The sequence below is a fragment of the Rutilus rutilus genome (assembly GCF_951802725.1).
Source record: "Rutilus rutilus genome assembly, chromosome: 6".
NCBI lineage: Eukaryota > Metazoa > Chordata > Actinopteri > Cypriniformes > Leuciscidae > Rutilus > Rutilus rutilus.
Window position 1 is genome coordinate 10837357 of NC_140214.1, and position 18647 is coordinate 10856003.

Consider the following 18647-nt stretch of genomic DNA (forward strand, 5'->3'; position numbering starts at 1 on the left):
TAATCCACTTCTTCCTTAGACTCAATTCAGTCGGGAATCCATGAAAACTTAAGTAGGGTTGGCGTTGTTTGTTTGATTTACAAAGTGGAACAGAGCAGTGACATCTAGCCTTCGTTTCAGCCATTGTTGAACTGCGCCGGAAGTGGATATGCACAGAGTTGACAAATCCCGCCCATGAAACCCGGAAGCGTGATAATCCCCTATTACGGATAAAGTTTACTATTATTAAGCTCCCACTGAAAAGGGTTAACGTCTGTATAAATCTGTTAGTTGTAACGATTGTTTTTGTGTAATTCGCTGTGTATGTTGATGATAAAGAAAGGGAGAGAGTTTATGGACTTAAAGACTTCTTCCTCACTTCCTTTACTGTTTATTCGGCTCTTACAATGATTTTCTGGAGTAAAACTGATGCTTCATCTTTTGTATGATGTAAGTTGCAATAAAATTCATAAAACTCATCAGTAAATTTTTGGCCATCATTCGGACGCGGTCCGCTAAAACAGGCATGTTAGTGGATAAGCAAGATGAAAAATAAGTTTTAACCGTAATTGAACTAAACTATACCTGTTCTATCTCCATACAGAATATATTCTCTGGCTCTGAGGGCATTATTGTCCAACTCCTGGTCGAAATGAACACCGCTACTCGAGTTTCGGTTTTGATATTATCATTCCGTGAGATGAGGAGATTGTCCTGACACTGAAGCGCGAGCTCGTGAGGCTCCGCCCCCTGTGGGCAGCAGCTCATTTGCATTTAAAGGGATACACACTAAAACGTCGCGTTTTTCTCAGCCCCTAAAAGTGACAATTTAAACATGCTGTAAAAAATTATCTGTTGGGTATTTTGAGCTAAAACTTCACATACACACTCTGGGGACATCAAAGACTTATTTTACATATTGTGAAAAGGGGCATAATAGGTGCCCTTTATTATAAAATATTTTTCATAATGCATCACAAATGTTTAATCAGAACATGGTTATCACATATGATATTTTTTAGCATTTAATACATGCCTTGCATAGTTGTTTGCTGAATATTGCGACCTTTAACCCCTACACTTCTATAAAATCAAACAAAGTGCAGTTTATTCTGTAAACCAGTCAGATATGTAGCAGTGACATGAAAGAACCCTCATACACTATTAGCTGTGCAATAAAGATCATAGGGAAAACACATTGGCTGTGTTTGACCAAAAATGTATGCACATCTGATGAAACAAATGTTGTGTCAAGAGGTGCATTCATTTTGACAATGCAAGAGTCGAGCACTCTGTAAAGTCTACTACAGCAAATACAAAATACTTTATATGAATTTAAGGTCTGGTGCCAGTTCATGTGTGAAAATGATAATTCGTGCTCCTTCCCAACCATTCCTTCACAATTTGAGCCTGATGAATATGGCCATGATGTGTTTTCCTAGAAATGAAAAGCTACACACTCCATCAATTAGGGTTAGGAGTGTTGTTGCCAAACATAACATGCTATAAACATAATAATCACTGCAGTAATGACCCAGTCATAGACTCTTAAGCATTTTCCTATTTAAATCCCTTTTTTGGACAGGCAGTGTATAAAGACTTTACATTCCATTATAAACCATGCTGAACCACAAACACACACCGATAACAATGCAGTCCAGTGTTTTAGGTTCTTTATTTTAATAAATAACTCCTAGAAACAAAAACAAAACAAAAAACAGAGGGCATGATGCAAAAAAAGAAAAGGCACTTTAAAATGCAAATTGTGTGTGTAACGTGATTAAGCTTTTAAAAGCTTTAAAAGGTAAAAAAAAAAAAAAAAAACGTAATCTTTTGTATAACACTGATCTTTACAAACAATAATTTGAGCAGTTAGTCTTATTTATGAACAATGATGTTGTTAAAAAGGACAAATTAAAATTACAAAAGCAGATGTGAAGCAAGTCCACTTATGGAGACTAACAGAAACAATAAAATATAGGTCTTGCACAGTAGACGTAAATATTTGGCATCAGTGAAAGAGAAATTCGGGACCTGAGATTTCATTTCCTCATTCTTAAAACAAATCTAAAACCTGAAGATCTTTTCATATGACTTTACACTTATGTTTTCAATAATATTAATAATAAAGTTGATTGTTCCATTCACAGACAAAGATGAAAATGTCCCTCTAACATCTTTCAAACTCAGATATTGCCAAGTCAAAGGCATTTTAATCAAACACTTGACAGATGAAATGTTGTCAATTATATTTTGACAATTAAAAAGATACTAATCTGTCCTATTGGATTGATTAATGTGCACAATAAAAAGATCACTAATCCATCTGATTCCCAGACCAAAGAAAGGCGACGTGAGCACACAGATCCATAGTCACATAGACCTGAATATTATAGACTGGACTCAAATTTCCCAGAATTCTGCAGACGACATAAGCGTCTACATTAAAAGCACCATGTGTACAAACAGCAGTGGTCCGCTACAGCTACCCTACTATACCAGTGACAGGACACTCCATCCACAGGTTCAGAAAGTTTCCTGTACCAACATAAGACACAAACTGACTCCAATGTTCAACTAGTTGCTGGACTGAAGCAGGTGGGTCTGGTTATTGTGTCTTGTCTTTGTGAATAACATTCTTAATGCAAACTTGACCACATCTTACGTACAAAACCCCTGTCATCTAACCCAACACGACTGGTTTTAACATTCAGGGAAAACAAGGCAGACCTGTGGCAAAAAAAAAAAAAACATTGCTGAAAATTTAAATGGTCTAAGATTGCATTAAAAAAAAAAAGTTTATACATACTGTACAGTTCCAAAACAATGCATAGAAACACAGGTTAATTGATTATACTGAACAGTGGCAAATGCGCAGCCAAAAGGTGATTTAAAAACAAACAGAAGAAAATAAAGTGAAATTCAACGCTTCCGTTCCTCTTGAATTGTTCTGCATACAGTGTTGCTTGGAGATGGACAGATTCGTCCATTACTTGCCCTCATATTTAGGGTTGACCACCGTCGTCACAGCACTCTTGTAAATGGGGTTCTCACCCTGGAGACCAACATAAAGAGACCATCATTAGATCAACCATGAATATATCTACACAATTGCCAGGTTAGGACACTTCACAGCAAATATAGTAAACTTTGGTTGAAGAAAAAAAAAAAAAAAAAAAAAAGTGTATAATAACACCAGCAAGCATTACAAAAGGCACACAATCAAACACAAACACTGTATTTGCAGCCATTTTGTATATGCAGCAATGTAAAACGTTTGTTTAGTATTGGAAAGGTTTTGCACTTTGAAGGAATAGTTCACCCAAAAATGAAAATATGCTCATCCTCAGAAATACAACAGAATCTACAGGTAATCCACATGACACGTGTTTGTAAGAAACAAATCAATCATTAAAGAGGAATTTCACTGTTGGCAAAATGGGCTTTCAATAAAACATGGCTGCCTATACAGTAGAAAGGCGAACAATTGAGATAGGTGCAACCAGAGAGAATGTTGCCATCCAAGGCCACTCCTAACAGTCTGCTATGGATACAGAGTCAAATAAAAAACGTTTAGTCATAACGGTCACGGTGTCGGCTTGTATCAATAACTGTTCTGTTAATAACTCTGCATGTCGACCCGACTGTCCGTGGGCGAGATTAAATGCGGAAGTATAATCTGTAGTTTTCACAATCTGTGGCACTTTGCATCAACCAGAGGACTTTTTGCTGACAAATAAATGCGAGTAAACATTGTTCATTTACATACTGACATTGTAACAATAGAAAGCAGGTTGAAAATCAGCGAAGTCACACTGTAAGGCATTTTAACTTTAAACCGTCACCTCTGGTCAAAATACGAGTCCATAAACGATAATATTGCTTCCTCCAGTAAAAGAAAAGTCAACACCCTGATTTTTTTATTAACTGTTTGAGCGCTCATTCTGACAGCACACACTCACTGCAAATTTCTCAAAATCTGTTCTGACAAAGATGAGTAAATCTTTATTTTTGGGTGAACTATTCCTCTCAAGTTCACCCAAAAATGATTTTTCTATCCTCATTTCTTTGTCGTTCCGAACCTGTAAGACTGTGAGTTCAAGCCAAGGTTGTGTATTCCACAGATGAAAGTCATACAATTACAATCAGTAAATAACACACATTCACATTGTGGAAAAGGCATGTCCAAATAATTAGTGAATTAGATTAAATTACTGCAAATGACAATTTACAAGCCGTCCATATTATACACGGGTCTGAGGTTGTTGTTAAAGTGACCGAAAGAGGGAGAAAAAGCCCATGCAAGCAGCTGAGAAGAGTACAGACTCAGAGTGTGACGCCCTTATTTCCATAACTTGGATTCTGGAACTTATTAATGGGGCTCTTGTATATGGGGTTCTCTTGCTAGATTTGACAAGAAGAAAAGGTTTGGAGAGAGAAAGGCAGAAAGGACAAACAAAACAAAACAAAATAGAATAGAATGAGAAAAGTAGAACTGAAGAAAGAAAACAAAAAGCAGAAGAGCAGGCAGTTTCGACCAGTTCAGTGCCAATGCCTCTAATTTATACATACTTTTTTAGCAAATAAAATGTCTTTTAGTATCATTCTAAAAATGTCCACATTCAGATTGTGGAACATATGCCTTTTTGCTGTGAAATCTTGAATTATTTTTATAAAGTACACATAAGTATAACTTATATTAGTCATATTTGAAGATGATCATTTAATGGACTGAAGCAACTTAGGTTTACTTGATTATCCATACATCATTATTTAGGGAAGAAATTATGATTTTTTTTATTTTATTTTTAATAATATATATATATATATATATATATATATATATATATATATATATATATATATATATATATATATATATATAACATATACATATATATATATTAGTATGATATGCATTTTATGCAAGTAGTCTATTATTTTGTTATAAAGATCTCACTGATTTAGCTTTAGAGCAAGCTATTAGAACTTCATCATAATTTTGGCCATATAAATAACATCTGCACCAAAACACATTTTTTTTCCTCCTCAAATGTGAGCTTCATATTCTCATTATATGGGCCATAAAAGCCTGATGTATCACATAGATCCATAGATCCGATCCAAAGAAAAATGTTCTGAAAGCACAAGCCCATCTTCCTGTGTCTTCAGACCTTATTTAGAGCAGCGCCATGACAGGTATGAAAGTGAGGCTGTGAGGGATAGACTTGCCGTGTTTCCAATGGCATCCGCTGTAAAAAGCTGTATAAAGCTCCTAGATTACTTACAATTTTCCACAGCTTATATTGTTGGGAGTTTTTTGTCTACTGAAATTTCTTGGAAATATATTTTTCCAGTGTTTCATGAGTTGAACAATCCAAAAACACATTAAATAACAGTACAGCCCATTGAAGAGATGCATGTCTGTCCCTCACAGCCTCGCTTTCATTCCCATTAAAAAAAAAAAATCAAAGATGGCGCTGCTGTGAATAAGGTCTATTGCTGCAACATTGTGTAGGAGTCATTCACTGCAATACTATCAGTGACCAGCAGGCGGCAGCAGTGGACTCCCCTGGTGCCAGGAAGGCCACACCCCACATAATGAGACCAGACGTCCCATTACACCTTGCTGCAGTGCTTTATAGAAACATAACTACATTGAGCAATATTACATATTCATGTCATTCCGACAGCTTTCTCTAGTCCAATAAAGTGGCTACATATGATATGATTGAATGAATATAACTTTAAACAGACACTTGAAAATGAAGCGTAATGTAAATTAGAGAAACATACCGTATCCCACTTGGCATTCATCTTCTCTTTCTCGAACTTGGCGAACTCTCTGCGGTCGTGAATAATCATGAGCAGTTTCCAGATGAGCAGAAGCGCTAAACCAATCAGAACGATTCCTGCGACCACACCCGCTACGATGGGGATGATGTCAGGGCCAGAGGGACACTCTGTCAAAACAGACACAAAGCATTATGGGACACAAGGTAAATAACTAGTTAAGTTAAAAATAAATAAATCAAGGCCTACTGGTACTTATTTCATCCAGCACGTACCAAGTTCCTCGGCCACGTGGACCTCAATGGTGCTGTCGTTCTTGGTAGCGTAGGAGAAGAAGAACCAGCAGTCATTAGCATCGCGCTCTTTGCAGTGATTGATGTAGGGCTGGTCGTGGGGCTGAGGAAGTTCATTCTTCATCTTTACTAATTTAAGACGGAAGTACATGCATTCTTTCTCACACGTGTCTTTCTTGTCACCAGTAGCAAACGCTCGGCACTGGACGCAATCCCTGTGAGGAAAAACACAGGCGATTATATTCAGTGCTGCTAGCTGCTTGTTTGAGCAAGTGTTCTGTTAATTACTTACTTGTGCTCAGTACAAACTCCAGGGCAGGTTGGGCAGATTTCACAGGTCTGACCCTGAAACTTTGAGTCTGTACATTTACACACGCCACACTCGCAGGTGCCCCGGCCGTTACAGATCTGTTTGTTACTGGCCAGACAGGTGGAGGTGTCCAGAGAACAGTCGCAGGCACTACCGGTGTAGTTAGCGTCACAAATACACTTTCGGCATTCACAACGACCGTGACCTGAAAAGATAAAGAAACACTTTTAGTTTGTAACTTGTCATCTGTTTTATCATTTACTGTTACTCTACATGTCGCCCTACTTTATTTCTAGGGATGCACAATATATCGGCCAATATACGTTCATTTTAATGTTATCGGTCCGATAAGAAAATGTGCCCAATAGGCCTATGTCACACTTCCTGCTTCCGGAACGCGGAGTAGGGATTCAGAACTTCCGGTCAACAGTATTTCTCGATAAGGATTTAGATTATCAGCCATAATGTCTAAACCATCCGAGGTAGACTGACCACGAGCTATGAGGTTGTGAAACGAAGGTTTTTGCTCCTGTAGAAGCTATAAGTTCGTATGAAATCAACCTTGTTTTAAGAAAAACGTGTTAGCCGCGATCTTATGAAAAAAAACTACACTACCCACAATCCTAAGCGTAGCAGCAACGTCTGCTGATTGGTCCAACTCGCTGTTACCATAGAAACGTTTACCTTACTGGCAAACGGCCCGCCGCTGTTGTTGTAGTGTACCGGGTTGCCCTGCGTCAGGACGTAGACAGCCATACCTCAGCTTTCACGCTTTTCCACTTGAGAGTTTTCATTTACCATCCGAACCACATCGTCATATGTGACTTCAGGCAGGTTGCGGAGAGATTTGGTCCAGCGGTATCTATCGGACTCCGCCATTGTAAAAAGCTAACCGGAAGAGCCGTATCCCTACTAAAAGACGTATTTTCGGTCTTCAATTTTTTCGTGACATAGGCCTATATATTAAAGCCGAAAAATAATGGAATATTTCCTTCAGCTGAGACACTTCAGATGCTTATGATTGTCTCATATGAAAGATTTGCGCTGCACATGTTCCACTTAATTGTATTTTTCTTTTTTAAGTGATTCAAATCATGTTTTAAGCAATTCAAAACCATCATGGCGAACTTCATATAGCCTACATAAAATTATAACGAGAACATTATAATTATGTGCTTGGGGCATGGCTTTTATTTTTATAATCAGGCTCTCAAAAATTATATAAAAATTTGGTTTTGGATTTATCGGCTTTTAAATATTAAGAATTATCGGTATCAGACAAAATTTTCATATCAGTGCACCCCTATTTATTTAAGTTAACATTAATTGTATTTCAAGTAACGAAAATGTTTTTAGTTTTAGTTAAACAAGCTGTTGTTTTTATTTTGTGTATCCCAGGACAGACGTAGTCGTACCTCCACAGAGCTTGCTGTTGGATCGGTCGCAGTTGAAGTTGTCGCACTCGCAGAACTTTCCGCTGTATCTCTCCTCTGGGTTGTCTCTTTTTTTGCACTCGCACGTTCCACAAACGCAGTCTCCATTGTTGCTGCAGATGTCGGTGCCGTTATCCATACGGCAGTTTGCGTCTAGATCTTCCGTTCTCACCTCGTCTTTGCTACATTCACAATTCCTGCCGATACGTCCATCATTGCACCTGAATATAAGCAGAGGTAGATAGATATCAGTGCTGCCAGTTGAGGATTTTAATGGATGATGCCATCAGTGCCAGTATATAACTCACCTGCACGCTCCACACTCCAGGGTACCGTTGCCGAAGTGACACGATGGGCTGTTTGGGATTCCGTCTTTGTGACACTCACATTCACAGATGAACTTGAGGACGATCTCCACCTCCTCGTTGAAGCCTAGCGGTTTGATCTTTATCGTCTCTGACTTACCATTAGATGGACAACCTTTAGCCGTGATCGCTACCTCAAACTTCACCTATGACACAAGGATGAAGAGCTACTAGTGAGCAAAATACACATTTTTCAAATTTTGCCTTGATTTTTATTCGCAGTCTTTGTAGTTTTTAAATCGCGTTGCTGCATAGTGCATACTTCAATTTCTTTAAAGATAAATAGCAGCTAAAAATGTTCTGTAATGACTCGTTCACACCAAGGACAATAACCATGACAACTATAACATTTTAATAATCGTTCTAATTCTATGTTGATATGGAAGTCAATTGAATCACTAAAGTTATTCAATGAATTTGTGCTTTGTAACTTTACAGACATTTTCTTGCTTAAACTGCAACATTACACACCAAAAAAAAAAAAAACTCTCTCTACAGTATTGCTACAGCTATTTTTATAACTATCATTGTTGGTGTAAACTGGCCTTAAAGCTTGTCTGACTTAGCACCAGTAACAGGGATGGTTTGAATTTAGGAAATTGTACCCAATTGGAAGTACCAAACGGCAAAAAATTTAAGTTTTTAACTGGAGGAAATTATTCTGACCTCATCCCCAATGGAGATGTTGGAGCACTTCCTCCCATTTTCTCCTTTTTCAATCACTCCATTCTTGCAGTGGGAGATGTAGGAGATGGACACGCCATCGGGCAGCCTGCTGTTCTCCAGAATGACCTCAGAGGACAGAGACTGAGAAAGACAGATTTAAGAAATCTATATAATATTAAAATAATTTTTAACACATGCAGTATAGTCTTTCAATCAATGTACTAAATTGAATTTTAGCCTCAGTTCCTGTGATCTACTCACATTATATGCATCAATAATGAGGTCAATCACGTTGTTGGAGTCGGAGGTTAGCGTGCCCACAGCTGACTTTGGAATGAGGTTTTTCAGCTCCTGTAAATGAAACAAAAACAGTTTATCTTCCATGCAGTATTTTATTTCCATGAGTGTTATAGGATCTGACTTGCCTATTGATGTAGACACAAAAGACTGCTTTTCCTACCTGGTAAACAGGCTGGAACTCTTCAGTTACTGCAAAAATGGTCTGAATGTTGTTTTCGCTTAATTTTTGAACGAGATGTGCAATAGATGGATAGTCCTAAAAGGGACAGATTAAAAAATGAGACGTCTTCTCATACATTCATGGAGGATAATACAGAACAGTGATGACACACATTGGTGTCACACACACTTACATAGTAATGGCTCATGGTGTACATGTTATTCTGCAGGTGGCATTTCCCATCATTAGGAAGCACGATGCCGCCCAGTTTTCCGTCTCCAGCAAAGTGAAATCCAGCATCCGTGGAAAACACAAGCAGACGGGTAACATTCCTCCAGCCAATCTGATTCTGATACACAATCAAGTGGAAGCATAAACTTAATTTCCAAAGAAGGGTTAGAAGCTACTTCACTTTAGTTTGACTTTAGATTAGTTACATAGACACACGTATCCAGTAGACAGTGGACTCTTGGTTACAGTACAATAAAACAATAAATACAACTTAAACATTAACAAATTTAATTGAAATTGCTGCATTTATTTGATGAAAAATACAGTAAAAACAGTAATACTGTGAAATATTATTACTATTTAAAACGTATTTATATTTTATATTTATAAAATATTTTATATTTATATTTTAAAATGTAATTAATTCCTGTGATGGCAAAGTTGAATTTTCAGCATCGTCTTCAAGTGTCACATGATCCTTCAGAAATCATTTTAATATGCTGATTTGGTGATCAAGAAATATTTCTTATTATTATCGAGGTTGAAAACAGTTTTTGCTGCTTAATATTTTTGTAGAAACTGTGATACACTGCCATTTAAAAAAACAAAAAAAAAACACACTTTTATTCGGCAAGGATGCATTATTTTGACCAAAAATTACAGTAAAGACATTTATATAATATTACATATATTTGCACTTTCTATTCATCAAATAGTCCTAACAAATGTATAACAGTTATAATATAAATAGATATAATTTTATTAAGTTAATAAAATAAAAATGACAAACCGTGCAGACAGCCACTTGCATGATGGCATCGAACCCTCCCTCTGGTGAGTCCAGGTTTCCTGAGATGTGCTGTCTGCTGACAAGGTTATTAAACTGAGATCCGTCGTCAGTCAAATTCAGCACATTTTTATAGCTGAACGGACTGGTGCAGTTCTGGTCTGATGTGCAGGGGTTCAGCAGCTTGGCTGGTGTCGTGCTGATGTATGGCATGACAGTTTTCTCCACAAAAGAGCCAAAGCCTAGAAGCATTAACAAACATTAAAAGGAAAAGTGTTATGAAATTAGCAGCATAATTAACATTTGCGAAGACAAATCCAGTATGGATCCTCTGGGGTTCCTTACCAATCCTGAAGTCTGATGTGATCGTTTGCATTTTTTTCATCAGGTGGGTTCCCAGGTTTTTGACATTCTCTAAATCGTCTTTCATAGAGTAGCTGAGATCCATCAGGTAGTAGAGATCTATGGGATAATCCTCAGCCCTCTTGAATTTCAGAGCGAATGTCTGAGCTTCACCTGGGTTGGAATGAGAGAAGATCACGGGATTAGACCAGGGGAGTGAAATGATCATTTCTAGAAGGAGACCATCACTTCACATGACATCCAACTTTATTAGGTGATGACCTAAATCATTTAAGTGTTCCAGGAGTTGCGGTGGGAGTAACCGGTACCTGATCGGAGGTCTAGGGTGAGTTTCTGTGGCTGAATCTGGGTGATCTGGTCTGGCTTCAGTTTCACTCCATCCTTTGTGCGGTTTGTTACAGGTTTGTTTTTGTCGACTGTAACGCCTCCCCGAGGATTTTCTATGCTGGTATTAGAACAGCCCTTCTTAATCAGAGCATCAATCTCATCACAGCGTGTGGATTTCTGCTCACCCTGTTTCAGAAAGCTCTGCAGAAAGAGGCGAGGGAATAAAATGAAAGAAGAAAATAGAGAGAGATTACACTCAAACAAAAATAGGACCAGATGGCTCAAGCACCAGTATTACTTAACCCTACAAAAAGATGAAGTGGTTTTGAGTGGACTTTTAAAGAGAATTGCGTTCTTTTGGGGCAATATATCCTTGCTTGTTAATGTCTTAAATTTCATAGAAAGCATTATTATGCTTTTTTGGAAATTATCTTTTCATGTAGTGTAATACATAATAGATGTTTGTGAATGTAAACGGTATTCAAAGATCAAAGTGCACAATGGAGTTAACTGCCTGAAAACGAGTCGTCAGTAATTCCAGTCTCAATTCCTGCTCAAACCTACGTAGGTTTGTAAAACATTTACATAATGCCAGCATATGGTCTTAATGGCTACTGCTTTCACAAGTCCTCAAACACGATAGTTGTAGCTGAGGCCTGGAAGAGTTTGGTTCATGCTGTCGACATCTCTAGAAGATGCTGTTTTCTGTGTTGTGAAAGCAAAACGCCCTTTGCATGCACGTCCTAGGATTACACTGTACTTTTAATCCGGTAAAACCAATGCCATCATTACTGTTTGTATCACAATGTATACAAGTGCTGAGGAAGCCTCCGGAGCTGAAACTTAGATATGGTAATACGTTTCGTTTCCAACACGTGCTGTAAGCAGTAGACCAATCACAACACACTGGGCCATCTGAGTTATCGGGGTTACTTTTAACTCCGGAGTTAGTCGAAAAACATTAGTCTGGATCGCTTTCATAGTATGGTCGAATGCGTTCGAAAAGCCACAAAGGACCGCCTACTCTCCGCCTACTGACCTAATACGTAAACATTATGGGGAGTGCGTTAGACAGATCTTTAGCCGACAAAGTTTAAATCCCTTCTAAGTTAAGTTTGAAGAGGAAAAATGTACCAGGCACAATATTCTCTCACCATTCCTGATTTCTAACACGCATTCACAGCGTTCGGCTGGTCTTGCGGCTGTCAGAGCAGAAATGAAAGCTGCTGCTCTCCGTGTGTTTTTTGTCGTCTTCGGTGCATACAAATGTAAATTGTGTGAGCTTATTTCGACCATTAGATCAAAAGTTCTGAAAAAGCCCATACATTTACTCACAGATAGACCCTCCCCTTGAAGAAATCAGGACAGAAGTGGTTAAAAGTGGACAAAAGAGACAGGTTTAAAATGTGTCTCCATAATCTACTTGTGATCCGATCGACCAAAATGCAGGTTAGGTGTAGCCAAATACAAGTGTTTTTAAACCTGTTGTATGAGACCTCAAATACAAAATTAGGAATCTTTAAAATAGCATAATAGGGACACTTCAAATTTCACTATATTCAATCGAAATTCTTACAAGATGTCCAGTCTCTAAATTTTCATTGTGAATTTTTCAACTTGTAAACTGGAACACCTTTTTCTCTGTGATTAAAACTCACTATGGCTATATTAAGGTGAACTGTGAACCACAAATGCCACCAAAATGGAATTGCTGACAACAAATCAGTGCTATATAAATATTGTTTTCAAATATAGGTCAAAAAGATATTCACGCCACAATCTCAAGCCATTGGTTGAGCCAATGTTGCCGTGTTGGGCTAGTCAGGATGAGGATGTGCAGTATGTCTGTTGAAACAATTAAGAGGGGGCACATTCCTTACAAAGCTCAAACCCCCCACCCTGCATTACATGCAGTTTAGTGATAGTACACTTCCGGTTTCTCTAATGTCGTGTGAGATGATTGGTGCTTCCTGTCCTGCCATAATCTGCTCCACATGTCAGAAACAGACATAATTACACAGGACGCTGACTCATGAACACTAACTAAAGGGTAGTATGTGCTCAAGATCCAATGAAATGACTCAAGAAACTCCGGGTAATAATCAACCACAGGCGAATAAAGGTGGGACAGGAGGTGATGTCACTCGAAACATTTCAGAACGCTGAATCCTTTGGATACTTCGCTCTCCCAAAAACAAGTTTAGGTTTTCAGCACAGAATTGTTGGTAGAATCACAGGATGTCCTCTACAGACTTGGATAAACAAATAATCTGACCACAGGAAATAGTTTCCCTAATAACGTTTTTATCCCCCCTTAAATGCACATCGTTGCAAAAGCAGCCATTTCCTTCTTTAATGGTTTCGCCTGAACTCACCTCGTCTGTACACCAGCCGCACTTTTCTCCGGCCTGAATGCATTCGCCACAGGACTGGGCCGAGGCCTTGGTGCATTCGTTACCATCTGCACACACAAGAGCACAAACATCCATCATCATCACTCGCAATTCCCTCCCACCACTAACACAGGCAATCCAAAGCAAAGAGCATTTAATAACCAACACTGTGGTCAACCATACGCAACATGATTCTCTCTCACAAGACTGTCATTTTAAAATAGACGCAAAGACGTTCTGGAGTGGCCATATGCTGTGGGGAGGTCATGTGAACTGCATTAATGATGCCTTCCCTAAAGACATAATGCAAGCCACGAGGCCAGTGCTCCCAGAATAAACCATGCAGAACTGTAGCAGATCGCTAGATAAAGATGATATATATCCCGCCTTCCTATCATTCTGAATTAAAGCTGTGAAGTTCTCTCTCTTTCTTTTCTTGGATTCCACAGTGCAGCCATATTTGAGATACTCCTGGAATGAAAATCATTGCAAATGTCTAACAGATGATCTGGACAGCATTGCAATAATTTGATCAGGTTCTGGTCTGGTGTGTGTTCTGAGTGAGAGGAGCTTCCACAAAAATCACTCAAAACGTCAGGCTGCTTCTACACGCATGATTGCATACTGATACAGAGAGGTCGAAAGCCTGAGACCACACTGAAAAAGTGATTTAGCCTATTTCATATTTTTTTAAATTACACTTTTAATTTAAAGGAAAACAGCTTATTTAAAAAAAAAAAATGTTTTAATGAAAACAAAACATGATAAAATGAAAGAGAAATAATTAAGATTTGGTATTATTATGCTTCCACCGAAACTCAAAACAACATGCCCTCCAGGATTTTGCAGGGATTTTTTCCTTATTGTTGCAGAAACAAAATAATCAATTCGCAGATTTTCACAATAAACCTAATCATATTTTGGAGCATGTCTTGCAACATTTTTTGACGTATTGTATTTCAGCCAAAAAATAATAATTCACAGAGGGTGATCATGTTAACATAAGTACTTTTTATGTTTACTTTTTGTTAACTTCACTGAGGGCACTGTGGGCACATGAGGTGAGGGCAACATCAAAAACCTCACTGAAACCCACAACCAGCAACCTTTTCACAGCAAATTCTCATGATACCATTATACAGAGATCAATTAAAAGGAACAATTATCAGATTATCAATATTTTAAAACCGAGATAGAAAAAAAAATATATTCACTACAGAAAATTCCACAACTCAGGTTGAATTTTTTTTAAAAAGACAAATTGCACAAAAGAAGCATTTTCACTAGTGGCCTCAGACTTTCGAACCCTACTGTATATCTGATGCATTTGAAATCATAAGTTCTTACCTTGTTGTGCCCTGCTGAGTCCAAGAAGAACTAAAATCAGGAGCAGCCTCGCGTCCATCTGAAAACAGCACAAGAACAAGAGTCAAAATCACCCAGGAAAACATACTGATTTGCATTATATTTCTTTGACATACAATTTTTTAAATAATTATAATAATAATAATAATAACAATAACAACAACAACAACAATTAATTATATATATATTTATTATTATTATTATTATTATTATTATTATTATTATATTATTATTATTATTATTATTATTATTATTATTATTATTATTATATTATTATTATTATTATTATTATATATATTTTTATTATTATTATTATTTAATATTTTATTTATTTATATATAATTATTTATATATTTATAATAATAAATATTATATATATATATATATATATATATATATATATATATATATATATATATATATATATATATATATACACATACACACACATACACTAATTAAATATTTTAATATGTAATAACAACAACAATTAATAAATATTAACAATTTAATTTTAAATATGAAGTCTTTGACAAAACCAATAGAAGTGAAAACATTTAAACTTAGAGGAAGGGTGTGCCTATGCATGCATATGACTTCTCAATGTGTAGGCCGAGTGTTACAAGGTCACTTCCTGTTTCTCCTAGCACAAATGCATGATCTCAGTAGAGAATTCCGACACAGTTTCCACAGAACTGCAGAAAACGATTCTTCTTCATTTAGCAGACAGTTTCTTAGATCTAAAGTGACATGTTTTACAAGGACAATCCCACCACAACACTCTTAGGTTAACGGTTTACAGTCACATATTGAGAAGTTAAATATTACAAAGCAAGTAAAAAACCTAGTTATTGTTGCAACAGTGAGCAATGGAACACACAGAACGAAGCCAGACAAGCACGGACAGACATCCAGGAAAAGAGAGAGTGAGACTCTACTCCCATATTTGGTAAGACGATGGATCTGCTCTTCCAAAAAAACACCCCGCTGATGAAACAAAGAGGACGAGGTCTGTTAGCCTCAATCTATCAAATGTACAGACACAAGTGCCAAAGATGCTGATTTGGCCTTATTAGGCATGGCGGCGAGTACAAACAAACAATAGCGTTACTTGGTGTCCTAAAAAACACTTCAGTCACAGGTGGGATACTTTTCACAATCCAGCATAAGAAATACACACACAGCAGAGGCAAATCTAGCAAAGCTCCAGTGGTTCTGAAGCAGAAGATGTGTGACAAGACTCATATTTCTTTGTTTAAAGCAGAAGAATGTCTGCTGTTGAGACTAGATGGGTGAGTGAACTGCAGTAGACTCAACCGTTACTCTATCCCCACACACACACACACACACACACACACACACACACACACACACACACACACACACACACACACACACACACACACACACAAGACCTGTGAACACTTGAAGATAAGCAAACAGTGCTTCTTTCAGAACACTCTGGTTCATTTAGACCATGAATCCAAGGTGTGTGTAAGTGTGTGTGTGTGTGAGAGAGAGAGAGAAAAGACACCATGAAGGACAGTGAGTGATTTATCTTTGTCCCATGATGGCATATATCTAAACATTTCTCTAAAGCACATTATTTGACATTGAAACTGAAATAGGGAGAGAAAGAAAAAGAGTGAGAGATGTGAACAAATACAGGCCAAATGCATCCTAATACTATTATTTTGTTTCTATACACAATGTAAATGCAGTTTCAGATCTGAAAATAAAACTGAAGAATATCACTTTAAGTGTTCAAGGACACGATGCGCGAAACATCAGTCTATCTCTGCTGACTCAGGCATGGGAAGTGCCTTTCTGAACACATCACTGGTGTGTCAGAGCATCATTTCCAGGTTATTCCTTCTAAAGAAACATCTGAGCTTCAGAGTGATTAATTGACTGTTGGGAGATATATCTTTACAATATCCACACATCAACCAATCAGGTTTCAAAGCAGTATTTTCAGCTACTAATACTCCAGTCTTCAGTGTCACATGAACCTTCAGAAAACATTCTAATGTGCTGATATTTCTTATCACCATCAATGATGAAAACCATTGTGCTGCTTGATATTTTTGTGGAAACGTCAATACATTTCAGTAATCTCTGATAGATATAAAGTTTAAAAGAACCACATTTCTTTAAAATGTGTAAGTCTGTAATGTCACTTTTGATCAATTTAACGCATTTAATGCGGTAAATAAAAGTTTTAATTTCCTTCAAAAAAATCCTACTGAGCTTAAATTGTTTAATTGTAGTGTAGGTTTACAGAAACCAATCAGCTTTCAATCAAGTCCACTAACACACGTGTTCATGAACTAAAGCGTCCCCTGAAAACCTGTATTTGAAAGATGTCATCATAGTAATAATAATAATAATAAAAAAATCAAAAAAAATCTTTGAGCTCTTTTATCTCAAACCCAGTGACATCATAGTAGACTCAATTTCAAAAATAAGCTCCTCAATGCACAATGTACTCCAAGTGACCTCATTGGTCATGTATTTGACAGATCCTCATTTATAAGTCTCGCTGGCGCAGAGGCAGATTGAGCTGCGAGACAGCTGGTTCTTTAGCCTGCCGTTTTATTCTCAGTGGTTCTGTGTAACACTATCTTCAGAGAGTATGTGTGTGGGAGAGACTGAGACAGAGTTCTCAATTCAGCCTTGTCTGCCTTCCCCAAGGCTGCGTTGTGTGTCAAGGCCTTGAAAATGCAGCCCTAAGGTCTGGGTGTTTCTAGATGTAAATTTAGTGTGTGTGTGTGTGATAAACACTCCTTCAGCTGCCTGGAGCATCTTTGATACTTAATGTTCCAAAGCTCCGCCCACATCAACCAGACACCAATCAGATCACAGTTCTGCTTCAAGCACACATTCTCTTGGCAATGTTTAGTTGATAAGATAAAATTAAAAGTGTGCATAAACGGTCTTTCAATTACAATTGAAAGTGAGGCACAAATACATGTCAATAGCACAAACGTTACGGGAAGAGAGAAATATGAATAGACTGAAAACGTATTATTTTCAGTCCGTATTAAAAACAAAGCAACTCATTCAGTAACCACTCTGATAGATTCAGTTCAGATTAAATTTGAATTAATTGATTGAATTGTCTTTTGAACTATTCATTAAAAGAACTCGATTCAAGAACCGTAATTTTTGATTTCAGATTTTTGATTCACTACAAAGAACCAGATCATAAGATTAATTTGTACTTCTTTTTTTTTCTTGCATCACATTCAATACAGACTGCAAGCATCACTAATACAAACACATAAAGATGTGGCAAAACTGTATGCCTCTCAGTTGGAACTTTAAAATTGTCTCTCAGCTTTATGATGCTTTTAAACAGGAATTCTTAAATCGCTGTTCTCGGTTATCCACTACTTGATTATTTAAGTAACTGTCCCGACAAACATGCACACAGAGTGGCCATTAACCCTCCACAGCAGGACGGCCATTTCCTTAATTAAACTGCCTCACCCTGCCAACCCCCCTCCATCACACGCACATTGCTGAGTGATGGGCGATCATTTACCTCAGACGGTGACCGGCAGACAGACTGGGGAAACTCCACCTTCACTAAAGTGAGGCAGACTCACACTGCAGTAAAGGCCTTCCTAATACGTTAAAGGTACAGTGTCAATTTCAAATATCCTAAGCAAGGCATTCATATGTTGATATACCATTAAATGAAAACATTATCAGAACATTTGATCAGCCAGTCATATCAGCTTCTAGATCAACCAATGGAGTGAGTTTTGGGCGGGGCCTTTTCTTTCAGGACAATGTTTTCAATGCCTGGCTGCCCTGCCCCCATTTTGTCTCATTGTTAATTTGTCATAACAGTTGAGGCGACAGGAAGTGAGTCAA

The 18647-nt window shown here is 37.5% G+C and overlaps 1 protein-coding gene across 1 annotated transcript in view; it reads right to left on the reverse strand.

Annotated features, from left to right (window-relative positions):
• itgb1b (integrin, beta 1b) overlaps nt 1-18647 on the reverse strand; it is a 64487-nt gene that overhangs the window by 41125 nt on the left and 4715 nt on the right. The window contains exons 2-16 of the mRNA XM_084410519.1: nt 14748-14805; nt 13383-13468; nt 10989-11208; nt 10663-10833; nt 10321-10559; nt 9493-9648; nt 9300-9395; nt 9101-9190; nt 8840-8980; nt 8117-8319; nt 7791-8029; nt 6358-6580; nt 6048-6280; nt 5776-5942; nt 2973-3034 (exon numbers count right to left, since the gene is read on the reverse strand). Coding sequence (XP_084266645.1) covers nt 2973-3034; nt 5776-5942; nt 6048-6280; nt 6358-6580; nt 7791-8029; nt 8117-8319; nt 8840-8980; nt 9101-9190; nt 9300-9395; nt 9493-9648; nt 10321-10559; nt 10663-10833; nt 10989-11208; nt 13383-13468; nt 14748-14805 — 2384 coding nt within the window. The remainder of the gene's footprint in view (nt 1-2972; nt 3035-5775; nt 5943-6047; nt 6281-6357; nt 6581-7790; nt 8030-8116; nt 8320-8839; nt 8981-9100; nt 9191-9299; nt 9396-9492; nt 9649-10320; nt 10560-10662; nt 10834-10988; nt 11209-13382; nt 13469-14747; nt 14806-18647) is intronic.